The sequence below is a fragment of the Fusarium solani genome, assembly GCF_023522795.1.
Source record: "Fusarium solani strain SB1 chromosome Unknown bctg00000016, whole genome shotgun sequence".
In the NCBI taxonomy this organism is placed as follows: Eukaryota; Fungi; Ascomycota; class Sordariomycetes; order Hypocreales; family Nectriaceae; genus Fusarium; species Fusarium solani.
The window spans coordinates 107,443-133,346 of NW_027072142.1; the positions used below are offsets into that span (position 1 = coordinate 107,443).

Genomic DNA, 25,904 nt, shown 5'->3' on the forward strand with positions numbered 1-25,904 from the left:
TCTTCAGGTATATGTATATAATGCTATAGTCCTCAATTCCCTAAAGGCTAAGGCTATTAATAGGGAAGAAGAGGAGGAGGCAGATTGACAAGTCCTAAGTATAATACTCTTGCGAAGGTGCTCTCTTTGGCCCAACCTTGCAGATCTATCAGGAATAGCCGAAGACTTCTTATATGCCTTCTCACTATTATGTCTTACGCACGTGGGGATACTTTGGGTCTATGGGAGTTAAGTTGGCTACATTAGTAAGAAGAATTCTAGGATCTTTGGCGAACTCTGTTCCTTCAGAGCGTTCCTTCAGCACTACGAACTACCTTCATTGTAAGCTTCGGAATCGGCTTAGTCCGCTTAGCACTGACAAGGTCACTTTATCTATATAAGCAGTTGGGTGCTAGAGAGGCTTAAGACTGTCAAAGATAATCGGGCAGAACCAATGGTTGTTAAAAACTGGGAGATAGTTGATGTTGCTCGGCTGATGAAGGTAGACAACACCTTCCAAGACTCCATTTTTGTGGATGGCTGGGGTTGGGAAGAGACCGATTTAGAAAATAGTGGAGAAGAAATGGACATCGGCCAATGAGAGGTTTTTGTCATGTAAAATACCTCGACGGAACCCTAGTATCGACAACGTCACCTCTGCCCCAGCTGATGATGACATAGATTTGTGGATACGAACCACCATCAGGCTGTGCCCAGCTGGAAACCCTCACGCCTATTCTTGGCGAAGGATTCATTAAGGGTCTGCCCGCGTTCCCGCCATTTGAGTCCTGGACCATGGCAGCTTCGCGCGAGACACTAGTTCCCAAGTCAATACTTGTCTTAAACCAGACCAAACAAGATGTGACTCGGTGCGGGCAGAGACTTGCAGGTATACAATCGCCAGCACAAAAACACGAAGACGTGAAAGCTGGCAGCTCACGTATGCTAGGTGTTAGATTTACTGTCAAGTTCATTGACTCGGAGGACGGGTCAGTCAATTAACAGCTTTCATACAGCATGCTTGGACCTCCTATCCGGCGTCATGGGCCCTACCACTTGCGCTCTCGCTCGCCTCAAGTGCCAATTGATCATACTTCTTGGTCAGATTCTCCACCGTCTCCATCTGCCAATCCTCATCCAGCTTCACAATCTTCACCGGAAACGCCGACCTAACATACTGCGGCACCAGCGGCTGGTCGTCCTCCCACGTCGTGTGTCGCCTCAGCGCATTCATGTCTCCGTCCGTCATGCGGTCCCGCATCAGCCGGCAGATAACGGACGAGACGTACACGTGCTGGCCTTGGTCGTAGAGGCCTTTGACAGCGAGGATAAGTGTTGCGCGTAGGATCTTGAGAGTTTCCACATCATCCAGGGATACTGAATCGCTATTCATGCTCTCGATGGTCATATTTGCTAGGATGGAGAGGAAGTAGGTCAGGAATGTGTCGGTGTGCTTGAAGCTGTGGCGGAGGTAGTAGAGACGAAGTACAGTTTCGAGACATCTCAAAGCGTACGCGACAGCTTGGGGGATCGAGTCTCATCTTTGACTGCTCCAGGACCTGTTGATGGGCGCAACTCCGTTTCTTCTGGCACCATTTGGGCAACCTTGAAGAGCAGAACACAGTACTCCATGCTGCCTATATGTCAGCCTCAAGGACTGCGTAGTGTATTCTTATTATCTTTTGAAACTTATTGCATTATGAGTTGGCACGGTAGCACCGCCTTGTGTGACTTGATAGGTTCTGGGACAGCATCGTACCAGTCGTCGAGTTCCTTTCGGAAATGAGCCAGTTCGCTTGCTGTCAAACTCCGAGTCATATTTTGGCCCTCGGATATGATACAGGCAATGCCATTCGCAATACGACGTAGTTCCGTTTGAGCTCGATAGACATATCCAAAGTGCATTGGGAAGAGTGTCGAACTAGGCGGGTATCTCAACCAGAGTTCCCCGTACCACGAGGGTTCCTCGTCTAGGTCTGGCATAGGCGTCGCTGGAGGTTCTCTGATCAGGGGAGCTCTGAGGCAGTGGAAGCCCTGCATTCTGTCAGCCGTTCATCAGCCTTCCTCAGATTATGTACAACATGGAGTAAAAGGGCTCACGATTGCCAGCGATATAGGGCCCAGGCAGTAAATACACGGGCCGCCCTCTTTCTCCCTTTCTCTTGCTCCGGTGCAAAAAGCTTCAGGTCCTGCGCCAATTGAACCGACTGAAGCAGATACGATATGCCGACCTGATCCATCCCATTGATGGTATAGATGATATGCAACACCAATGCGGCGTGCAGAGTGGTGAGCTTGACCTTACCGCTCTCCAGCTCCCAAAGTCGTTTCGCCTCTTCGAGGAACCTGTAGCCCAGAGTCTCTGGTCTCCAAAGCTGGGCACGGTGGGTGACTCCACTATAACTATGCTGAGAGAGATTTAGCAGGTCTACGTGTTGTTGCGTTCTCGTAACCTACACACGCTTCGGCCAGGACAGCGTTGACGAGTAGAGGAGAGCAAAAGCGAGCATCGCCGTCTCTCATGGCCTGGAGGAAGATGTCTTTCTGAAAACAAGTGTAATTCGCATAGTCATGGAGGAAGTACGCTCGCAAGAGTGTTCGCAGCAACTCATCGTCTGACTCAACCGATGTCCACTTGGAAACTTGAATGCTTGGTATGTGAGGGTCAATCAGTTCTGCTGCGTGATACGGCGTCATGTAGATGGTCTCGGACGGGCTTGCCCAAGCCTCCGTTTGCTCTGCTGACTGCGGCAGAGCGTGAAACGTAGTTTGGAATACTGGTGAGCCGAGATACGGGCTACCCGGTGATAACAGAGCCGCTGGCATGGAAGTGGAATAAGGGAACTCGTAACGAAGTCGTGTCTCTGGCGCCCATGCCAGCTGTAGAAGAAGGTCGCCGTCTTTCACCTGCCGCATAGTTGTGGCAACGTCGGCGCCCTCGCGAAGTCTGCGGAGGATGCCATAGGACTCTCGCTCTGGCAGGCACCTCAGGAGGTGGTAGAGTTGTTCGTATGTGTTGGTCTTTTCTTGTATCTCATCATATTTGCGCTTCAGGCCATGCAGGTCTCGATCTGAAGCTTGGTAATGGCACTCGAGACCTCTGTTAATGCAAGCCCTGCATTTCGGACGTTCGCCACAGCACTGCGTGGGAGAGATGGGGAGTTAGCGGGCGGAACTTGTCAGATTTCCCAGAAGAAACATGGACCTGTCGACCTCCGCACGTACTTTGGCCTTTCGTTTCCGACACGGTTCGCAGGCGATCTTTGTCAGGTTGACTCGAGGAGGGAGATGGGATCGCAGAGATGGTCCGCGGTCGGAGCCAGAGCTAGTGCCCTCAGAATTCGAAACTGGAGCTGGTAAAAGTGTACGAAATCCGGGGACACCCGAAGGTAATCCGTTGTCGCCGAGAGATGGACTTGGAAGTGGACGAGAGGAGGACATTTGAGAGTTTGGCACCATTGAGAGCAGAAGGGCACGAGGTAGAAGCGGGGTACAATTCATGGAAGTGAACCAACTCGGGAATGACAAGGAGACAAAGAAACGTGATAAGCGGGGATTCGCCAATTCTATCATTGTGTAGGCGGCGGACACAATGCTCCGCGTCAGCAACGCTGACAGCCCCGCAACACAATGGGGCGCGGCCGTGTTTCCGCACATGTGCAAGATCGTCGCAGGATGTGACGTTGATCAAGCGAAATATGCGGCGATGCACAGGCCGTCAAGCTCAATATGCGATCTCGCCGCGCCCGCTTTCAATAAAGCAATCGATGAGCGCTGTCGACAAACAGCAGAGGAAGAGCGCTCAACAATCAATCCGAGGGCCTCGACAAGACCCTCGTCAAGGATACTCGATGTAATGGTCCATTCGAGGACCTCAAATGGACCGCGCCTCGGATTACTCCAGGTCAAGGTCCATCCGAGCCCGGCTTGGGTTGGTTGGTTGGTTGGTTGGTTTATTCGGTTATTGGGGTTCGGCGCGGCAGCCGAAGCCCCGAATATTGATCCGTGACGCCCCACTTCGTCATGTTTACATCCATGACCAGCTGCCCCCAAATTTCCCGCCTTTGCTTCTTCAACCTCAATCTCCACCAGTATTCGGTTCGGCTCCGCGAATCCCTGCCCAACTGGCTTACGGCGTTATCCTGCCAACGATCGAAAGGCCCGGAGGGCCATCCGCGCCCGCACCAAGGAGCACATCGAGCGGTTGGAGCGCGAGTTGGAGCGCGAGTTGGAGGAGCTCAAGAGCAAGCAGAGCGGCGACCAGACCGTCCAAGAGCTATTGCGCCTCAACAAGGCGCTCGAGGAAGAGCTGATGCGACTCAAGGAGAATATGGGAGTGCCAATGATTTTCATTACCGTGCCCTGCACTAGGTCTAACTCTACGATAGCTCTCCTTGCCAGATGAGCTCTTGTTAACATCAATAGTTTACGACGACAACCTCAGCACTGGTAGCGATGCCATTCCTAGCCCTCGCGGGTCACCATTCCCTGGCGACTATAACTCCTTCCCCGGCTACAGCCAACAATACGTCCCTCTATCCAACAACTGCGAATCCTGGGCGGGCACCGTCTCTTGCCCTGTCCCCTCTAATATCTCGAGCCCATCATCATCAGCCGACAACTATAGCGCTGGCTATATCCAATCAGCGGGCCCATCTTGATCCTCCCCTCCAACACCAGCTCCTCAAGCATAAGCGCCGTGTGCCACAAGGGCGTTGTCAAGATGGAGTATGACGACCACGGTGCGATTCCGCAAGAACTTCCTTTGCCCGACGTGAGGTCTGGCGAGGAGGTTAGTCACACTTAGTGTCTAGACGCCGGGTTCCGCCTCAGCAATCCTCCACTACAGCCCGGCACTCCCCATTCTCACCCCTACATGTCGCATCACCAGCAGCAGCAGTCCGCCTGGAACATATATGCCGTGTACTACCCTCAGGCGCAGTCGTCGGTTCACTGAACCCTTACCCCGGCGGCTCAAACTGGCATGTGCCCAGCCTGAGACGGTAGTCGGAGTCGGAGGCGAAGGCGGCCACCGCTTTTGCTAACTTGTGACGGAGCTCTATCCGATTGACGGTCGACAGTGAGAGAGAAGCTGAAGAGAGAGTCAGAGACCCCGGACCTTGCCCCTGTTGAAGATCACAGTTGCAGCCTGTGGAAGATCATGTTGGCAAGTCATTTTTCGGTGTGAAGGAAATGAATGACATGAAGCAACTCATCATGATTGGACGCCACAGTTCATACTCCCCGGAAATGCTATCCCAAGATCCAGGGGAACTCTCAAGACACTAACTTCATAGTTCCAGGGAGGTCTTCATTCCCCCAGCCCGAGATGAGATGAAAGCCCTGAAAAAATGCATGGCTGCACTGCGCGTCTGTGTGTCCGCGTATATGCTTTGAAGGCAGTCTGATTCTGGGCATTCTGACTCTCGATGCGCAGCTCTTCCGATACCAAAACTTTTTAATCCAAAGCGGCTACCGTAGCAGGTATGAATTCCAGGATGAAATATCATGAGCGACCCGGATGAAGTTGGTGGGCTATTGTGGCTAGGGACGTTAAAGCATCTTCTGTTTTCTTGCGGATTTTCCAAGCCTCAACTCCGGGATGAAAGCCGTCGTTGTTTCTGTTCCTAAGAACCGTAGAGCTGGCTTTGGGCAACAGTACTATCCCTTCGACAGGAGGCTCCAGTTAGGTCACTACAGGGGTGTCTAACCAATCAAATATGAGAGCATGAAAGGTACATTATTCTCACCTAAATTAGCCAGTGATAGAAGTCCCAACAATATTTTGAGTTACAAATCGCGACATCACACTGCTTACATCCCCGCCTTGATTGATGCCTCCTTTTATTGCTGCTGACCGGCCATACTCATGCTCTCGGCGGCTGTTATCCTACCTGATGAAGCTCTGGTCGTCATATGCATTGAGGGTATCGGCAGGGATTGATTGAGAACTCATTGATAACTTCAAAATGATTTGTACGGTGTTTTAGGTGGGAATGATTAATGACGCGTCTTTAGGTTCCCCGCAGGTACTGCTCATGTGACAGGGGTAGCGTGGGGCGAGTTACCTACTGGAGCCTCCCGACAATCGAAGGGATCCGTAGTAAACGCTCGAGAATAAGTAACACGCGCCTGTTGGTTCGTGGTTCTTGATGGGGAACTGGTCTCTGGCCGTCAAAGGAAACGTCTGTTAATCTCCTGGGTGGTATCCCAGTTCTAGCCCTCAATCCTGGGGATTTCTAGTTTAGTTGACTCTAGTCTTCTATTTTTCAGCTGCGTGCTTTGCTAACTGTTATTGTCGAACCACCTGCCGTGATGTATCATGTTTTTCCCTTGATGATGGGTGTTCTAAGGACGGAAACAGTATGGTCAGGATTTATGTGATGCTGCCTTGTGGGACTGGGTGAGTGTCCCGAGGATCCGGGATCCCGTCTCATCTCCCTGAGCGCTTAGGGTCGGGGCTTGTCGGATTACTTGACTAGGAAATGAGCCACTGGAGAGCGGTTTCAGAGGAGGGACAGACAATGAGGCATATCCGAGAGCCTGCTGGGTTTGAGCGCTGAGCGGAGACTGACAGCGGAGCGCTTAAGACACGGAGGGGCCTGCGTGGCTTTGGCTGCCATGTGAATGATTCACTTTGATTGGCCAGGTGGCAACACAGGGCCTCCCCGCCGTCGGGGGAGTTGCTCCGGGGTGCATAATGGGGTTTCACCCCCCTCCTTTCCTGGTGGTCTAGGCCTTGCTTCTCCGTATTATTGTCTTCGGCACTCTGGCGAATAGACCGCCGTCTAGAACCTCTCCATCATATCGAGAGTTGGACTCGAGTATAAGACTACCTTCATGGTAGAATACAATTTCATGTAGAGCCAACTTCTGAATCCCGTCTTCTGCCGGCCAGATCCTATGCATCCCACATCTTGGTTTCAATAAGTCCTTAGCCCGGGAGGTGGGCAACAACAGTCCCCGCAAAGACAAGTAGCATGGCGGCTACGGGCGGTACTTTCGAGCCCAAAGATGTGTGCGTGTTACCTAGTCTGAACTAGTGGTGCTTGAAGCTAAAAATGTAAATAGTGCAGAGAGTGACATCCAGCTTATCATTCAGGAGCTGCGTGACATGGACCGCGGTTTGCGCAACGCCGTCAAGCATCAGCAAAAGGCCGTGGAGGCGAGCTTAGTGGAATGGAGGCGCAGCGCATTGTCAACAAATTCGAAGAATAAAAAGCTGGTGGAGGAAACAGTATCGAATAAGTAGACAGAGATGGATCCCAGAAGGCGCTGGTGCTCGACTGGGCTAGAGAAACCCGGGGCTATTGTGGTAATGCGATCAATTCGAAATTCAAATGTACTTACCCAGACTCTGCTCCGTGCACACACTGACGAGCCCGACCGGAGCTTAGCCAGCGGGGCTTCGGAGGTCGCAAGTTCGATTCCCGCGTCGGTTTCTTTCTCTAGACTTGTTCAATTCTAGTCGTCGGAATTAGTCATATTCCGCTCCGACAGTCGTTGCAGCAGCCACAACGTGAACTCCACCCACGACCAGCTATGGGGAGGAGACGACGTATCCTTGGCGAGGCAAGGAGAAGGCCGACCCGATCATTGACTTGATGAACGATTGCTCCCTCAAGAGCCTGCTATGCAGAGGCACGAAGACATGGCAAGGCGCACACAGCGAGACGACAATCGACCTGATCCTGGCATCAGAGGATTTAGGCAGAGTTGACAGGCCTGCATGAAGACCAGTTTCTCCAAGTGTTCAGCATCCTATCCTCAGCAGCTGAAGCATGGTCTGCCAACTTTAGGCTGCTGAATGTTAGTATTTCCCGAGCATGATGGTTATTGTGTTGATATCTCCTGGTTCACGCTCAATCTTTCCGTCTCAATTGCAAACCTGATCGCCGCTCGGGCCGCCTGTAAGGTTAGGTGCCCAGTCGTCACCGTCCGATGCCGACTTTCCTCCTAAGAACGAAGGGTTTCCTATTTTTGCTAGTCCAATCCGTCGCAGGTATTCACGCTGTGCATACCACTTCGTGCATCGAAAGAGAACATGTTCTACCGTCTCTACTGCTTGTCCACAGTCACATGTCCGATTCGATTGCGCCTATTTTGTGCAGGTAGCCGTTGATCCCCGCCATCCCCGTGCGAAGCTGCGAGACCACGTCTGATTCGCATCTCTGCAGTTCGTCATATAGAGTGCGCGTATGTTCACCTGGTAATATTTTGTTGGCTCTTTTTGAGTATTTACCTACACTGTAAGGCAACGTCCGTTGCAGTCGCAGCTGGGTGATCGCCAGTCTCATCCGCGTGGAACGAGCTCGATCTAGTGGTTTCTCTGGCATATGCTCCGCTTCGGTTGCTCTCCGAGCTTCTGTCTTCGCCTTGGGCCCCCTAGTAAAGTCTTCTTCTTGGGAAGGCACCCACGTCAATTTGACGGCGTTGCTTTCTTTTCCCAATCGTTTGATGTGATGATGGATCTGTTGAATAGTGCACTATCCCGACTGTCGTCGCGGCCGCATGATTGCTTCTAGTGGCTGACCGGTTACTCGACAGGACAGTCAGCTCTCGGCGCCGTAGTCCCTAGGGCATGCATCTCAATGCCATCGCTATTGCCTCTAACTCTGTCGTGTGTGGGTTCTGTTCATCTCTCGGACCGATGGTGACAGCATATCTGGCCACGACATCATCTGCTCGCCCAGTTGGTCTGTGGCAGATGATGCCTCCCATGCCTACCAGTCCCCCTCTCTCGGAGGGGCTGGTCGCGATCACGATGTCCTTAACACTGTTGGCTGCTGCCACCGCGCATTCTCGGTTAGGTTCGCATATTAGCGACATACGGTCGTGCCACGACGGCACCGCATATGCTTGGGTCATTTCCATCCGCTCCGTTTCGCTCTCCTCATGCCCAAGTGCCAGTCTCCTTATCAGCGAGATATGTTTTCGGCTCGCTGACACTTTGAGTGTCGCAAGCGGATGCGCCTTGGGCAGTCCGAACACTGATGTAGAGCCTCGTGCCGGCCTGAGCATGCCGTTTGCATACCGTTTGGATGCTTGCTTCTGCTTCGGCTACTGCTGTCGACACTGTCTGGAAGGCGCCCGTGATTGCTTGTGCCCCTATCCCCTGTGCTCTGTTTAGCCAGCTCAGCTGTCTCACTCCACACGCGTGCGACCACACATTAGAGGCGTAGTCCATGGCCGGTGTAACGGTCACAATGAAAAGATGTCTCGCTGTCCGTGGTAAGAGCATCTTGAGCCTTCTCAGACACATAGCCGCCGAGAGGCCCTTGGCGGCTGCTCTGACCATGTGCTCCTTGCATCGCAGTGGCTTGTTTTTGGTAATTTACGTACATAATAGTGGTCTATTTGTATCGTCTGCAGCCTCAGGAAGTTCATCGTGATGACACGCTCCGGTCGGTCCAGCGGTAATTGCTTGCGCAATCTCTACCCGCCTCTTTGCTGGTGTCCAGTTAGGATCAAGCCACGATAATTAGATAATGCCACCGTGTACTCGGCAGAATCATCCCTGCAGCAATTGCTTTCACATGCCAGGTTTAGCACATGCTTCAACCAAGGCATTTGTAAGTGGGACAACGGCACGTGCGAGGTCCCAACAAATCGACTTGACTGTATCCAACAAACATTACGTTATTATGACGCTACAGATTTATCTAGATCGGGATATTTCTAACATAAGTATCACAATTCTACCCTTCATAGAAAACAATGACCGCCTAAGCTAGAACATGGCAACATACATGTTTCCCGTGAGGCCGCCAAACAACATGTCTGCGCTACCATGGCGGGAACATCGCTATGGGACTACATCTTCATTCGCACATCTATATTCCTCTTACACCTCGTCGCACCCCTCAGCGTCGTTTATTCATTGGTCAGACTGCTAGTCCGTCTTCCATTTCAGTTCCCGCGAGTACTACAGGCGTGGCTCGCTCTGGAGGCTCTTTTCTATTTAGCTGTCTACCTACCGCTCAAAGAATACCTTCAGAGGGCCGCAAAACACCCCGTCCCGCCCTGTCGCGCCGATCGCCGGAAGTTGTTCCTACAATGCCACAATAACATTCCCGACCCGGCTCAGTACCTAAGAAAATGGTTCCGGAATGCGCCAACGTCCGAGATTAAGCGTGATAACGTCAAAGACTTCTTCCGGTGGGCATTCTTGAACACCGGAGAGCATGATCCAGCCTATGAAGAGGAATTAGAAGAGTATACTCAAGAGATAGAGAAGTTGCTGGGCAGGAAGTTGGAGCTTGGCCGCGGAAATGCCAAATGTCTCCGATTGACTCTCGACAAGGTCGAGATGTTGCATCGGAGCTTAACGTGGTATCTAGTCAGTTACTCACAGGGCTACGCGCCCAAGTACTGGCTCATGTAAACCAGGTTGCTAACTCTGCTCGTACTACTCTAGTGTGTGTTTGTTGTCGACACGATAGCGTCTATCTCTTTACGATACCACTCGTTCAACTTTCATCGCACGTCGTTTCGGCAGTTTCTCACCATCTTTCCCCCACGTCTTTTCACTCTGTTTGCGACCTGTGCCTCCCCTGCGAAGAGCCTCACTTACTGGCACCGTCCACATACGTCCAAGACAAGGCTGCCTATTCTGTTCATCCACGGCATCGGCGTGGGGCTCTACCCATACATAAACTTCTTAGCCGACGTAAATGCCGAAGTTGACGAGGATCCCTCCGATGGGCAGGTTGGGATTATCGCTATAGAGATTATGTCGGTAAGCTCTAGGATAACATACGAGGCAATGTCGAAAGAGGAAATGTGTGATGAGATTCGTCGCACATTGACCGCACATGGGTGGGAGAGGTGTGTTTTGGTATCACATTCGTAAGTACCATCCCCTGGAGTGACTCAATTCCCCTACTTATTGATATTGACCGTGTGAAGATACGGAAGTGTGGTTGCCGCGCAACTCCTCCGTAGCCCGGAGATCTCACAAAATATTGGCCCCATTTTATTTATTGACCCCGTGTCTTTTCTACTTCATCTACCTGACGTGGCCTATAATTTTGTATGCCGGCTCTGTCCCAAGACTGACGATATTGGCTAAACTCAAACACTAGATATGTAGAAGGCCAAGTCAACCCAACGAGTATCTACTCTCCTACTTTGGTTCCAAGGATATAGGCATCTCTCACACGCTATTCCGCCGCTTCTTCTGGGCTGATAACTTGTTATGGAAGGAGGACATCCAAGATCGTCCAGTGACTGTGGTCTTGGCCGGCAGAGACAGTGTGATCGACACGAAAGCGATTCGGGCATATCTGCTGGGGTCAGACAATTGGGCCTTGGAAACTACGGACTTGATGGATCTCGGGCGGAAAGATGATGGATTGGATGTGATCTGGTTTCAAGATCTGGATCACGGCCAGGTCTTTGATGAGAAGAGGACGAGAAGCAGGCTGGTTGAGATTGTCTGGACGTTTTGCAAGCAGTAGCCGACAAAATTCGTTCTAATCTATAGTTGTAGGTTGAAATGAGGTTATTGAATATGATAAGCAAGTTCTCACGCTTTGCACCGAGGTTAACCTCCGATTTCTTGTAAGGGGTCTGCTAGATCTTCCTGGCCCTATCCGCCGACTTGGTCCTCGCAAAAGCCATCGATGTCTCCCGCACGCTCTAATAGATCAACCACCCAGGTATAAATAACCAAAAAGATTTGCACAGGGCATAATAAACGCAATAGTAAAACCGTACTGGACGACTCAACACCACAGCATGAACCAGCCCCTCAAATGCGCACGTTCCGTAGTATAAGATGAGGCCGTACAGCTGCCCCAAGCTCACGATCAGTTGCAGCGGGTGTCGGAGAGAGTGGCCAATAGTAATAGTAGGCACAGAGAAAGGATAGTGGGTCCCAAAGGTACGCTGTACCAGGATTCCATGCAGATGACGAACGGGTCCCGTGTCATGTAGCGGGAGTCAGAGAGGGCGTATTCCTTCCAGAGCTGACCGAAGAGATCGGTGCGGCTGCCCATAGCAAGGGAATTGTAGGAAAAGTAGCCTAAGCAATGCATTAGCAAATATGGAATGTAATCAACCAAATGGTATGAACATATCATACCCTCAAAGAAGAGATGAATAAATCCACATAGAATAAACCATGATGCCGTCCATACTTCTCCTTTAGAAAGAATAAAGTTCGACCACTTGAGAAAAACTTTTGACGTCGTCAAAATGGCCGCCAATGCCCCAAAGAATATCGTGAGTAACGCTGTTGTTGGTAAAGACGTCGCGACGTAACCAGGCACCTTGACGTGGGCGGGAAAGAATGGGTGTTCAGGATCGTCGGAGACGATGGCGCTTACCAACGGGATTTTGGTGTCCTCCATGGCAATGCATGTTTGGTTCAGCGCACTGGGCGTATGGAAGGGTGCCAGTGAATGTGGATGTCGAGGAAGTCTATTGACTTCTTGTTGGGTTTCGTGCTGCATGGCTAAGGGAACGAGGAGTGAGTCGTTCTGAAAGGGCTCTTATCTGGCTCGGCATGTTGATTTGTTCGTGATCCACAAGGCGATATAGATTCGTACAAGCTTTTCCCATGACGCGATTACATGTCTATCTCGCTACCAAAGCCATTAAGCGCGGATTCCACGATGTCCATCAGGGAAATACGCAGAGAAAAGTGGACAAACTCATCAACTGCCGTTCTTTCCCTTGATTGTTAGCGGCAGTAGTACCTGATCGACTCCAATTTGCCGTTCACAAGCGCTAAGTAATTCTGCATTAAATAGTGAAGCCCCAGACTCGTCTCGTAATCTCAACGCCAGATGCAGCTGCTGGACAATTCTCGTGAATGATTAAGCCGGCCGCGTCACCCGACAACGCCTTCATTTTACCCGCGATTGTTTGCTTCGATGGCCACGAGGCCTTTGAGTCGATCCTTGGCCAATGATGGGACGAACCCTGAAATGTTGCGCTAATGGGAACTCAGGGGAGTCGTCATTATGGTTATACGAGCACGCAGCAATGACCCCAAAAACTTCGGGAAACATGGATGGCTTAGAATTCCCGGGGAATTATGCCAAATGACGCACCATGGTCAAAAATGACACTCCTCTGACGCCATGACTGGCGACCCTGAAAATCAACCATTAGCGGTCGCATGACTTGACAGCCGCTGGATGGGTGTGAAGCGGGCTTAAAGGTCAGATGCCGGGATCGATTCGTTTAGACCGCGGTCTCGACTAGGGACTTCATAACGCATAAATTTGGTGTAAGGGGTGTCTTGCACCTCAACCCCCGTTAGGTTCATGACTATTCCTCTTCTGTAACCGCCTTTCCCCGCCCCCAGTGAGGTCATCATAATATTCAGGAATGGTTACTAACTTAGTCTGCAATAGGTATTATTTTCAAGCTATATAGATGAGGGTTTAACGAAATGACTTCTCGAACTATAAATTTCATGCAAAATAAGCAGCAGCATAAAGAAACTTCTAGGGTAGAGTCACTAGGGCCATCCCGTTAGTTGAGAAGAATAGTGAGGGTACTAGCGGTGCCTTATGTCAGAAAGCACGTGCGGCACCAAGATGACTACAATTGTGTTGTTGTTCTTGTTTTGTTCAATCTGACTGTCTGAGGTCATAGCCACTTATGATATACGCAGCTCCCCCTCCTTCTTGCCTAATTGGGCCAATTTCCTTCTTCGGGTTCCACGTGAGCTTGTTGCGTACAGGGCCCAATTCAACACCTTACTCTTGCTATTTAAATCTAGCACTGGAGTAAAGCTTGGTAGCCCGAAGAGCTAGTCATAAAGTAACAAGGCGACCTTGTTGTTTATCTATAAGTTATAAGAAGCTCGTATCAAGGGTAAGTTCTAATTAAACAAGCTAGCGCAATATCGTCTATTATTTATAAGCATACTTCCTGAGTTCTAAGCGAGGTTTCTATATGATTATTAGGATATAGCTATACTTACGAGAAAGCTAAAGGATCTAAAGAGTTTCTAGCAGGTATTTAAGCCAGCGTGTAACTAGTCTAGAGTTAACTATTTTAAGGAGACTGGAAAGCTTCTTATAAGTAAATACTAGTAAGAGAAACTTAAGAGGCTCTTTATTATATAAGAAGGCAGGGTAGTAAGAGAAGGTTTAATAGTTAGTCACGAAATTAACTTCTAAATATAGGCTTCTATGTTCTAGGATAATCCCCTAGCTGGGAAATATATACAAAGACTAAGTGATAATAACTTCTAGAAGGAAAACCGAGAAGAGGAAGATCGAGAAGAGGAGGATAAATCTAGTAATATTATCGTTGCGTTAGATGATCCTGCCAATGATTTGTTCGACAAGAACGCTGAACCGCCTTTGAAGAGCTTATCCAGGGCTTGAAAGACTATCATGCTGTCGACCGAGGCCATAATACCAAGCCAAAGGCTGGCAACTACAAGTATAAGGTCAAATCAGCTCAGAATGACTCCCCTAGCAACTCCACGAGTATCCCTTACCTTGTTAATAACATAGAGCATGCCGGCGGCAAGTCAAGCCTGGAGACGATAGCCACAGGGCCCTCCAACTAGTAATCTCCCTCTGAACGATACACCTGCTAGTAGTCGGAAGAGGAGACGCGCAGGAATTACTCTCAAGGAGCTAAAGGAGGCGATTACAGAGGGTGAGAAAAGTATCGTAATTAGATCGCGCCTAGAGGTAGCTGATAATATCGAGAGGGCAATCACTAGTATTAATTATGCTTTAGGAGAGCGAGATAGGCCTTAGAAGTTACGGATTATTAAAGCTTTTACGTTAAAGCCGATGACCGCTGTAATTTAGAATGCGATGGGTCTTCGCGCTTTCGCAGGCCTGAAAGCCTCCAACATGGGCAGTGTTGAGACTGGGAGTCAACATCCCCACAGGGAGACTATATCACATCCATACTGTCCAGTACTGAGCCTAAGCAATCTTGACAAGGACGCTAACAGGTGAGCACAACAAGAGGAGAAAGAAAGCGATGGAAACAGAGAGAGCAATATCCATGAAATCTATTCTAAGGCTGCTGAAAATTCGCAGGGTGAGCCTGAGAGTATAGCCGAGGCTAGGAACTGGTAAGCAGAGTTGTTCTTTCACACTAATGAGTGTGAGTTGAAGATTATCATGCGATCGGGGCTATCTGACGTCGGACAAATTTCGTGACGCAGGTAAAACGGCATTGAGCGTTGTGGGGAAGAGATGGTTTCGTTTTTTCCATTTTGACATACCTTAGTTTCTCCGTTCGTATGTATAGCAACTTTCGTTAGTTACCCGAATTCCAAAACTATTTCATTTTTATAAAAGAAGGCTGCCTTGTTATTAAAGAAAACACCGCCAAGGTTATTAAAAAGTTCCAAGGTCGATACTGAGTTCACTTCCTTCCGGGTAATGCACCTCTATGAAAGCAAAATGCATGCTTATCAATCCATACGTCGCGTAACCTTCAAACCTTCAGCACATCGCAACCCGGCAATCAGCCCATAGCTTTTCCCAAAACCTCACTGGGGATAGCCCAGAATGTCAAAGCGATGATAATATAGAGTCCCACAAGCTGCAGTGTGATTAGTACGCTGTAGGTATAGAAGGGCAGCGGAACATGAACTCACCATGGCTCCCTCCAGATAGTTAGATTTCCCATCCTGCACCGTGCCCGTCACGACTAAAACAGATACAGCGAAGATAATTGTCTCAACTGCACCAAGCATCAGCTAGCGTGTTAAAAGTCGCTTACGTCCTTATAATAACTCACGAATATTAAAGTTCAGACTCATCGGCACATTCATTGCCCAACCCAAGACAACCAGTAACGGCGTAATCAGCAGCGCAATCTGGATGCTGGATCCGATTGCAACACCCGTGGCCTTGTTTTCACGTAACCTGTCAGTTCACAATAAGACAACAACGTAAAGAAGCAGGTTATCACTCACCAAATCCATTTTATTTCTTACGGCCATCACACACGCCGTGGCGTGCTCGGCCGCGTTGCCGACAATGGGGATCAGGATCAAGCCAATAAAGCTCTTGCTGGTGTGCGCGTTTTTGGCGATGCTGTCGATGCTGCCAACCAGGTAGTCTGCACAGAAGGAGATAACAACGGTCACGGCAACCAGTACCGCTGCAGCAGACCAAGGACTCATTACTGATTCGGGCTCGTCCTCTCCCTCATCAACGGAGTACGTTTCACCAGTCCCCTCGCTGAATAGATTCTTGTGCGTCCGCAGCTGGAAGCACAGATACAGGGCGTACAGGATAAGAAGGATGATGGCCGTCCCCCGCGAGTGCCAAAGGATGGTTTCGGCTTTACCGTGCTGATCCGAGCTGTTGAGGAGGCTGTAGAGCTGCATATCGAGGTTAGTCTTCTTCCTGATGCTAATTGTGGCACAATGTTTTGTGGAATGGCCTCCGGGAGGCTGCTCACAGTAGCGGGAATGATCATTGAGGCGGCTGACAGCGCTAACAAGGAGCATGTCGTTTGTGCCATCGCACTGGTGAAGGTCTGCTCGGTGCCGTTGCCTGAATCATCCTTCATGTTGACAAGGCCGCCGAGCAGAAAGCTACTGCCCATGACAAGAAGAAGATTGGATAGAATGGAGCCAAGCATTGACGATTGCACGACTTCGATTTCGTTCTTCTTCAGGGCGACGATACTCACGATGAGCTCAACTGCGTTGCCAAAAGTGGCATTCAGCAGCCCTCCTAATGTCTCGCCCAGTGGGATGGAAATCTCTTCGGTAGCGAAGGATAACACCGCTGCCAGGGGAATAATGGCGATGAAGTTCAGCGAGAACACGGCCGCAGGGCTCCAACCAAGCACGCCGGCAATGATACCTAGTGGCACAAATGGGAGCAGGATGTTGACGTAGTCTATCGCATCAATTCAGTCGTAGTTCAATCAATCAGCAGAGACATGCTTACTGCTCATCAGCGTAACCTTGGTGACATGGAAAGCATTTGCTGGCCATTTGTTCAGACAATTCGGGCTGTCTGTGCCAGGAGTGCTTGTGCCGTCAAATAAGCGCCTCATGAATCCATGGCGCTCCTCATTCACGGGTGGTACGCTAAGCAACGGCGATCCCTCGTGGTCGAGCCCCGGGTTGGCGGCTTCATCGTCGCTGTAGATGCGGTTGACCCTTCGGCCGGAGTTTCTGCCTGACCAAGTGCGACGGACCTGCTTGCGAAAGGCTGGGTAGGCTGCGTACGCGGAAAAGGTTAGCTAGCGACGGCATATGCGGCTCGGGCGCGAGTTTCAATTGATAGAAGCGCAGTGGAATCTAAGGCTTCAATGCGGCGGAGATGGAATGAGGTTGTTGCTTACCAATCATGGTCTGTCAGTCTTAAGACCAAAAGAATTATGGAATGGAGTGCTAGGTCAAGCGCTCACCGGCGTCTTACTCATATTATATATCGAAGCGCCAAAAACACGGATGGCAGAAACGCCGCCGAGTCTCCATCGGAGATTGGGTGCAGCATCGAGCTCGCATGTGTGCTTCCGCCACCCAAGTCACCTGTACAGCAAAATTTGGCCCAATCCTGGACAAGTAGACAAGGCAGACAACCTCTGCGCCCCTCAAAGGTTATTATGTTGCTGGAAGCAAGACTGCCACATGTGGGGCTTGTCCCCGGCCCACGTCATCATTTCTGCTGGCGCCATTCTTGGTATAAACAAGCTGCACATTAATAAACAACCCTGTCATTGTAGTTCCACCAACAATGCTATATCTCGACTCTTTAGAAACGAATAGAATTGCCCCCTATTCTTTCCGTCACGGGCGCTATTCCCAAGAATCAATGGCCTATCTGGAGATCATCACGGCACGATGATCCATTCAGACGATTCAAACTCTCACGGGTGCAGGTGCCGGAATAGCATCAAGCATCGTAGTATGCCCTTTAGATGTTAGTAAAAGAAATTTGTAGTAGAAAGGGGGCCACCAGTTACTAAGCCCTGACTCTGGTAGTGTCTAACACCCCGTTTTAATATCGAGGCCTCATCGAGACTACTCGCTGAATACTATGAGCAACGCTGCCATCGGCACGGACGTCGTGCCAGAACCTAGCTCCTGGACGTGGATGGGGATGAATGGACGTTAAATATTATTAAAAATGACGGCGCTCGCCAACAGAAGTTTAGTGTCTTCCATAGCGAAAAATGATTTATTTATTTAGGACTGATCCGGAATTATAAATGGGTATGAGCTTTAGTATAAGAAATATTTACGCGTAGTGGTGATCTAAGGCCAGGACTTGAGGAACAAGGTTGCAACCCCTTGACAATTTTGGAACAGTAACCAACGTGCCATCGTTTTATGACGTCATCAGGGTTTCGAGGCAGTATGCTCATAAACCAGATATGCTTATGGAGGCGTTTTAGGTGACATCATGCGAGCATCTCAATTCAACAGCGGAGCGCGTTATCATCCTTACTTTGGGGATAGCCCGTAAAACGGTGTATGGTCTCCTTGGATACTGCCATATCAGGGCTGTATGCTTACTTGTTACGTACCAGTCGTCACGCCTTCACTGTCAACCCCGCCTTCTCACCACTTCAACGTTGTCTTTGGTTCTCACACGCTGAAGAGACTTATCTCATCGGCGCCTAATAACCACAACTGCTGAATTGAGCTCACCATGCGTGAGATTGTGAGTCCGCTTCCAATCCGCCTTGGAAGCTCTACAAACTAATTTTGAGCTCCCTCTTCTCTATAGGTGCATCTACAAGCTGGCCAATGTGTGAGTATCACGCCCTTCTTGTTACATGTGCGTTTTTTTCTCATGCCGTGTGCCAACCTCAATAGGGCAACCAAGTCGACTCTGCCTTCTGGCAGACCATTTCGGGCGAGCATGGTCTGGATAGCAGTGGCGTGTAGGCAATCCATTCGAATCGCCACTCAACATCCCTCCTCCTCACGCATCAATCTAGGTATAATGGAACCTCCGATCTCCAGCTCGCGCGCATGAACGTCTATTTCAACGAGGTGTGCGATATTGCGTGACCCATTCAAACTATCCTCGGTCTCTAATCGAACTCGCATAGACATCCAGCAACAAGTACGTGCCGCGCGCCGTGCTCGTTGACCTAGAACCTGGCACGATGGACGCGGTGCGCTCCGGTCCGTTTGGCCAGCTTTTCCGTCCCGACAACTTCGTCTTTGGACACTCGAGCGCCGGCAATAACTGGGCTAAGGGCCACTACACCGAGGGCGCCGAGTTGGTTGATCAGGTGCTGGACGTGGTCCGTCGCGAGGCCGAAGGCTGCGACTCTCTCCAAGGCTTTCAAATGACCCACTCGCTCGGCGGCGGCACGGGCTCCGGCATGGGCACGCTGCTGATTTCCAAGATTCGTGAGGGTGAGATTGATATCACTGATGTGATGCTCATTTTGATGTATTGTCTCTCACGGTTCTAACAGCCTATTTAGAGTTCCCGGATCATATGATTGCTACCTTCAGTATAGTACCGTCTCCCAAGGTATCCGATACCGTCGTGGAGCCATATAATGCCACGCTCTCGGTCCACCAGCTGCTTGACAACTCAGATGCGACTTTCTGTATCGATAACGAGGCTCTGTATGATATTTGCAAGCGTACCTTGAAGCTGTCGAATCCTTCATATGGCGACCTTAACCGCCTCGTGTCAACCGTCATGTCCGGCGTGTCAACTTCGCTGCGCTTTCCCGGACAGCTAAACTCCGACCTTCGCAAGATGGCCGTTAACATGGTGGGAAGATTCCTCTCATCCAGACCCATATCACTGTCATCGAAGAACGTTATGGCTAAGCATTTCCCCTCTTCTCATCTAGGTTCCCTTCCCTCGCCTGCACTTCTTCATGGTTGGCTTTGCGCCCCTCACTAGCCGTGGCTCGTACTCGTTCAGCGCAGTCTCTGTCCCCGAGCTTACCCAGCAGATGTTTGACCCCAAGAACATGATGACCGGCTCTGATTTCCGAAATGGTCGCTACCTGACCTGCTCTGCTATCTTTCGCGGAAAGGTATCTGCGAAGGAGGTGGAGGATCAGATGCACAAGGTCCAGCAGAAGAACTCGGCTTACTTTGTTGAATGGATTTCCAACAACGTGCAGACGACTCTATGCTCTGTCCCGCCGCAGGGACTGAAGATGTCGTCCACCTTTGTCGGCAACTCGACCGCCATCCAGGAGATCTTTAAGCGCGTCGGCCAGCAGTTCACCGCTATGTTCCGCCGCAAGGCCTTCTTGCACTGGTATACTGGAGAAGGCATGGACGAGATGGAATTTACGGAAGCCGAGTCCAATATGAATGACCTGGTGTCGGAGTACCAGCAGTATCAGGATGCAGCCATCGACGACGACGACGTCTATAGCGAGGAGGTTTATGGCGAGGAGGAAATCCCTGCCGAGGTCCACGCTTAGTTCATAGTAAGCTTGTGGTCGGACAGCACCTGGCTTCTAATAGCTTGCACTTACCCTTCAATTGGCAGCCATCGCTAACCAAACAATTTTCTAAGATGCGAATCCACGATCATGTCATAACGGTACATGGAGTTTATCACAATAGTCACACAGTCCTTGGGGGACGCACTCAGACACTTTAATCATTCCCTCGCAGCGCGGCAGGTGTGAGCCGTAGATTCGGTTCATCAAGGACGAATGCTCATATGTAAAATAGTAGTAGCCTTATACACACAACTCCACGACGCTATCGCCGACATATGTGGAGGTGCCAGGTACCCCCGTAATTTCCCAACACTTCATTCTCTCCGCGCCCACTGCTCTTCAATCGCCGACGTATTGCAGACTGCCAGGACGCTCATGGCCGGCATTTGACAGTATCCGTGCTTCTTTTCTCCAGGCCCAGTTCCGGAATACATACGGCTCCGGGCCGACGACAAGTTTGGTAGAGGTACCGTGGGGAAGTAGTGTCAAGGTAGGTGTCACATCGTATCACTAAGGCCGCTCTGGCACACGGGCTGTGTGACCTACGGTATCAGACTTGGATGAAACAGATCGTGTCGCATATCACCACCAGGTTCTACTGTGTTTCAGTGAGACGTGCGACTGGATGTGAAACTCGGCCCGTATCTTGGGGTCATGTATCCGGTTTCACATCCGGCCTGTCGCATCAAGGACTCCAACTCTAACGACATGAGCTTAGATAGCTGTGCGCGAACACATGGCTGTTGAATTTCTTTTGTTCTTAGGACTCAAGACCTAGAGAGTACCACTCGATGATGGAAGGTCTCAAAGGCCTTGTGCGATCCATCAACGGAATTCAACAATGGAACGTTCGTCAAGTTCAGCGACATGATGGGTAAAACTTTGCTTGTGGAGGAAACAAAACAAGGTCCGTTTCTAGAGCGGTCGAGCTCTCAAATTATAGTCGTGCCAGGCCATTGTAAGGCCGTGTCTAGGGTGAAATTTTGCGCAAAGATTTGGTCGAGAGGCTGGTGACGGTTGAGGCCGGGAGGTGTGCAAAATCAAGCGCTTGTTCCTAAATAAGGCAGCTAGCAGTATTCGGTGAAAATTCGGGTAAGGTGTGATGAGTATCTGTGACAGTGGAAGGAGGCGATTAGATCTCGAGTTATATTGGAAATCATGATTAGGAGGATGCTCAGCTATATCGTGGCTGTTCCGGGCTCATAACCTGTTGAAATGTGCATATTGTGTTGATTAAAGGAGCAAAACTAGTGCTAACCAGTTGAAGCTACCGACGAGAACTTGAGATGACATTGTCAGAAGTTTGAGGTGTGCAAGAAAGGGTGCGGTCAGAAGAGATGATTGAATTGCGCTGCTTTCTATCTAAGGGACCGACGAAGGTCGGTTTCTTATACCTATGTTTAATCTGCCGATATCATAGGCAGCAGTCTGCTGCCTGACGCTAGTTGTGGTGAAGCGTTCACGAGGATCATGATCCTTGTCTAATTCCAACACATCTCCTCATTGGTTAAGATCCTGTGGGGCCCTGGCCAATGACCAAGTGAGGGCATTCAGAAGGGTTGTGCCTTCCAAATTGAACAAATCCGTGGTTCCCACCACCTCCCATCTCCTTCCCACCAGGAACGAAGCTCTTGCCATACTTTCGACCAAGTCCTCGAGCCCATGTCTCCAGTCGATAAAACAAACGATCTCTCCATGCTTTCCATCAAGGATTTGTCTTCCGAACCAAATAATCCGATGCCCGTACTCTTTGCGTCCATTCACTGAGATGGTCAGTCACGTCTCTAACAGTCACCAAGGAAAACATGGTAGAAGGCGCGAGCAGTAGAGGTTAGAAACTGACCTCCAACTTCCATCGTAAACCTTGCGTGAATCGGAAGAGCCGAATTGTGCTTCATTCAGCGCTGTTTCAATCACATACGCTGTGATGCTTGTTCCGCTCGAGATAATCGGCTTGTGGGGATCCACACCTTTCGTTTTGAATAGTTTCACAAGTTGATCAGATGGCAAGAATGCTTTCGTTTTCGGATCCAGCACTAAGTCGTATGGAATATTTATCGAGCCGGGCATGTGTCCTGACGGTGAGTCTGGTCGTGGTCCCGGATACTTTCCGCTGAAGTCGTCGCTGGATCGCGAGTCCAGAACCTGTACGCCCTCTCTACCCTCCTTGTTATGGTCCATGACTGCTTCGCGAACTTCCTCATAGCTAGCAATTTTCCCCCATCTATCTGAGGAACCGGGTAGATACAAGTCACGCGACTCTTGAGGCTAGGTAACTCCCCTTGTTCTGTCGGAAGGCCCTGTTCCACCCACAGCCGGAAATTATTGAGGATGTGCACCTTCGGGTGGCCAAAAACCTTCAACATCCACCCTACCCTTGGTGCCGAGAAGATACCTAGTTCGCTTGTATCGTACACTACCAGAATATCCTCTCTGCGAATGCCCAATCCGCTCATAGAGGCGGCGAAGCCCAGGGCGCTGGGTAGCAGATGAGGAAAGGGGGATTGTGTGTCAATAACCTTGTCGAGGTCGAAAAAGCGAGCTTCCGGGATTCGTTTCTGGTGGAAGGTCTGGATACCGGTGGGACTTTCGTGGTCATTGGCTGGAAACCAGGAGGCGCACAAGGGAATAACCCGTGGCTCAGGTGAGACGGTGGATGGTGGATTCGTCTTAATGGCTTCGTGCAGGTCCTTCGGACTCGTGAGGTAGGAGGATATCGAGCGACGGGTTGATGGCAGCTTGAGTCTGCTGTGACAACTGAGAGATGGTATGAACGTGTGAGAGCTGTATCTAGGCAAACAGCCGGTCAGGATATGGAAGCCTGACAGTATAGCCATAGTATACTGGATCAGTTGTCGTAGTCTAAAAGTCGTACACAAAGTGGCAGTCGATCCTGGGGCGTCGGAGCTGAAGCTGTAGTTTCCGCAGTGGCCAGGCAGCAAGTGTGTAAAGCATTTTAAAGTGACCGTACTACGAAAGTCGACGACGTTAAGGATACTGTAATACTAGCGCAAGAGTGACGTGTTGCGATATCTGAAGGTCAGATTCTCCCGAAACCCATATCCAACCATATTTGATTCAAACAGGGGGTGGATAATGAGGGGTTTGACTCTCTCAAAGCATTTGATGATCGTCATTTTAAGCGAGCAGCTACTTCAAAGGCCGACATAGTCTCTTTACTCTGCCTATTGTGATAATGAAATTCAAGCTCAGCATAGCTTTACATTGTAAAGGGCTCGATCAACTGCTCCACTTCCATCAGGTTGAGCCTGGATCAGGACAATAGCCCAACGCGCCCAAGGCTACTTTAGTGGGCTGTTCAAAGGTCCTAGCAATCGATTCACAAGGATTGGCTAAGTTTCTGACTCATTCTTCTCCTCGACATCCTCCGTGCGACGATCGAGTTTTTGCGGCTGATCGATGTCAGAAGAGTTGGGCTCTCTTGAAATGACCCGAAGCGTTGCAGATCGAGACAAGTCGCGACGCGTCATGGCGCGTCATCCCATGAGTGCCCATAAACCTCCAAGCCGTTCACGACAAGGGGTGCAGACCAATCAGTGGCCTCATTAGAGGCGATACCTTCTCCTCGCCGAGCTTCCACCCAAGGAGTAGGTAGAGCTCTCATAAGACCTTAACAGTTACGCTCCCCAAGACCCCCTACAGCAGACGCTAACTGTTAAAGGTATAACACTGGGGCGGGGTACGGTTACCGTCACGATGACAGGGGTGATGTGGGGCGAGGTACGGAATGGAGGTTTATGACAGTTGATGGGATAGAGAGCTATGGAGCTACAGTCACTGTAGCTACAGGGCCTTTGAGAACCATAGCGGGGTCGGCCCCCCTATAACCGCGATTATAGCTATAGTGGCCACAGCACCTAAGCTCCCTATCGCTATAGGAGCTCTAGAGTCTTGATGTCGGATTGCAAGAGATGTTAGATTGCAGATCAATGAATTTCGCGGATATCTGAAAACACGATCTGAATTGAATTCTCTTACCTCACAAGGAAGTAATGTGGAGAAAAGCAGCCTCAATTGAAGTGGTGTGCAGATCAGTACATTGAAAAACGCCACCTGAGATGTCAGTCGTGGCGAACTCGCGTTGCTGCATTCTTATGCGGTATTTGTGCGACTAATGGGGACGTCAAATGCCGGAAGTCTTCACTACATCAGGCCCTAAAGACGTGTCACGCGTGGAAATTTTAAACCTAAATCGGTTGAAAGGAGGAAGATAAAATAAACACGCCTTCAGCTGCTCTCCCATGATCTCCAGCAGTCAACATTATCGAAGTCTGGTCGTCATTAACAACCATTCTGTATCATCACTGTATCCATCACATTCTACTTCAGCTATTCCAAAAGCTTAGCAAGAATTATGTCTGATCCTAATTCAAGCGGAATTCGCATCGAAAACAGAGCAGCATTTTCATGCTGGGTATACGTCAAGTCGGGCGCTCATGAGTCCGAGCATAGTGGACTTTTGATGACTGGGCAAGATTACACTTTCCTTTTTGCGGACCTGGCCAAGAACGGGTTTCAGGAAGGGAAAATTGCTGGATGTCTGTCGATGTGCAAGCCGGCACAACCAACCATGAATCTAGAGACAATTTCAACCTGGCGAAAGATGGTGGTTTCATGGGCACCTATTCGTTGACAGGCGGGACTTTAACTCCTTCCTGGCATCGAGAGTTCTGAAGAATTGCATGGGCGATACGCCTACATAGTGGATAGGGGGCATTCAGCTTCGCTGAGATCAGCTTGGGCTGATCAGTCAGGTGGTCACATGCACAAGCCAGCAGGGCTACCAGAGTGCTTATAAGTCAAGAGATTTCGTCCTTTTCAACGAGGGAAGAAAGGCAACACACGCGGGCAAGGATAACATACAAGGACATACGGAATCACTGAAGTCTTTAGTCGATTAATGACACGGGGCTGCCATTCTTCTGAGAGTAGCAATATTATTCTTAAATTTGCCTCCCATCTTTAAGACTCTACTATTAAGGACTTGGCCTATGTCAACTCTCAGCACATATCCAACTATCCTGTGATCTTATGTCTTGTCCAGATTGAACAAAAAGCATTCCACCAAGTTCTATCACATTCAACCCGGGATTTTGACTGCATTGAAGGTCTTGATTTCTTCCTAAATGATTGAAGGGGGTTGTGATAGCACCCGGCGGCCCGTCTTTCCTCCGGCTGAAGACCGAGGGTTCAATTTCTACCCTTTTCATGTGGAAGGCGCGAACTTAAGGTCAACCAACTGCCCCAAGAGCCGCTGTCCCTCTTCCAACACCTTGTGCCTCTTTCCCTAGTTAACAGCTGGGTCAACAGCTTGCTGGAAAGGGGCGTTATTAATAGCTGGGGCCACGAGTTGAAACAAGAGTCACGGCTCCAAGCCTGGACCCCGACCTCTGCAGCGAAAGTATATATCTGGCTTGGAATCCTAATCTATACATGAATCCAGAAGGAAAGTGAGGTTAAAGACCATTAGAAGACCCCTAAGCTAGGGGATCAATATCCTGAACATTTAA

The 25,904-nt window shown here is 50.0% G+C and overlaps 7 protein-coding genes across 7 annotated transcripts; 3 read left to right on the top strand and 4 right to left on the bottom strand.

Annotated features, from left to right (window-relative positions):
- Positions 1–1,009: 1,009 nt before the first annotated feature.
- MRS44_018394 (uncharacterized protein) lies at positions 1,010–3,438 on the bottom strand (the record flags this gene model as incomplete). The annotated part of the gene is made up of 5 exons (XM_065615888.1): positions 1,010–1,439; positions 1,739–2,020; positions 2,080–2,387; positions 2,437–3,069; positions 3,205–3,438. The coding sequence occupies 5 exons, from the start codon at positions 3,436–3,438 to the stop codon at positions 1,010–1,012; spliced, it is 1,887 nt and encodes a 628-aa protein (XP_065471960.1).
- A 133-nt stretch (positions 3,439–3,571) lies between these two features.
- On the top strand, positions 3,572–4,640 carry MRS44_018395 (uncharacterized protein; the record flags this gene model as incomplete). The annotated part of the gene is made up of 3 exons (XM_065615889.1): positions 3,572–3,914; positions 4,023–4,315; positions 4,368–4,640. 3 exons carry the CDS (start codon positions 3,572–3,574, stop codon positions 4,638–4,640), a joined length of 909 nt encoding a protein of 302 aa, XP_065471961.1.
- A 5,129-nt stretch (positions 4,641–9,769) lies between these two features.
- Positions 9,770–11,438, top strand: MRS44_018396 (uncharacterized protein; the record flags this gene model as incomplete). Its single annotated transcript, XM_065615890.1, has 3 exons — positions 9,770–10,318; positions 10,397–10,806; positions 11,072–11,438. The coding sequence occupies 3 exons, from the start codon at positions 9,770–9,772 to the stop codon at positions 11,436–11,438; spliced, it is 1,326 nt and encodes a 441-aa protein (XP_065471962.1).
- Positions 11,439–11,789: 351 nt separating this feature from the next.
- Positions 11,790–12,434, bottom strand: MRS44_018397 (uncharacterized protein; the record flags this gene model as incomplete). Its single annotated transcript, XM_046281475.2, has 2 exons — positions 11,790–12,004; positions 12,065–12,434. The coding sequence occupies 2 exons, from the start codon at positions 12,432–12,434 to the stop codon at positions 11,790–11,792; spliced, it is 585 nt and encodes a 194-aa protein (XP_046128612.2).
- A 3,001-nt stretch (positions 12,435–15,435) lies between these two features.
- MRS44_018398 (uncharacterized protein) lies at positions 15,436–17,284 on the bottom strand (the record flags this gene model as incomplete). The annotated part of the gene is made up of 7 exons (XM_065615891.1): positions 15,436–15,513; positions 15,569–15,654; positions 15,712–15,839; positions 15,924–16,300; positions 16,381–16,826; positions 16,878–17,153; positions 17,278–17,284. The coding sequence occupies 7 exons, from the start codon at positions 17,282–17,284 to the stop codon at positions 15,436–15,438; spliced, it is 1,398 nt and encodes a 465-aa protein (XP_065471963.1).
- Positions 17,285–18,590: 1,306 nt separating this feature from the next.
- Positions 18,591–20,349, top strand: MRS44_018399 (uncharacterized protein; the record flags this gene model as incomplete). The annotated part of the gene is made up of 6 exons (XM_065615892.1): positions 18,591–18,602; positions 18,758–18,825; positions 18,883–18,937; positions 18,997–19,309; positions 19,372–19,791; positions 19,841–20,349. 6 exons carry the CDS (start codon positions 18,591–18,593, stop codon positions 20,347–20,349), a joined length of 1,377 nt encoding a protein of 458 aa, XP_065471964.1.
- A 1,808-nt stretch (positions 20,350–22,157) lies between these two features.
- On the bottom strand, positions 22,158–23,328 carry MRS44_018400 (uncharacterized protein; the record flags this gene model as incomplete). The annotated part of the gene is made up of 4 exons (XM_065615893.1): positions 22,158–22,236; positions 22,295–22,601; positions 22,769–23,130; positions 23,249–23,328. The coding sequence occupies 4 exons, from the start codon at positions 23,326–23,328 to the stop codon at positions 22,158–22,160; spliced, it is 828 nt and encodes a 275-aa protein (XP_065471965.1).
- Positions 23,329–25,904: the final 2,576 nt, after the last annotated feature.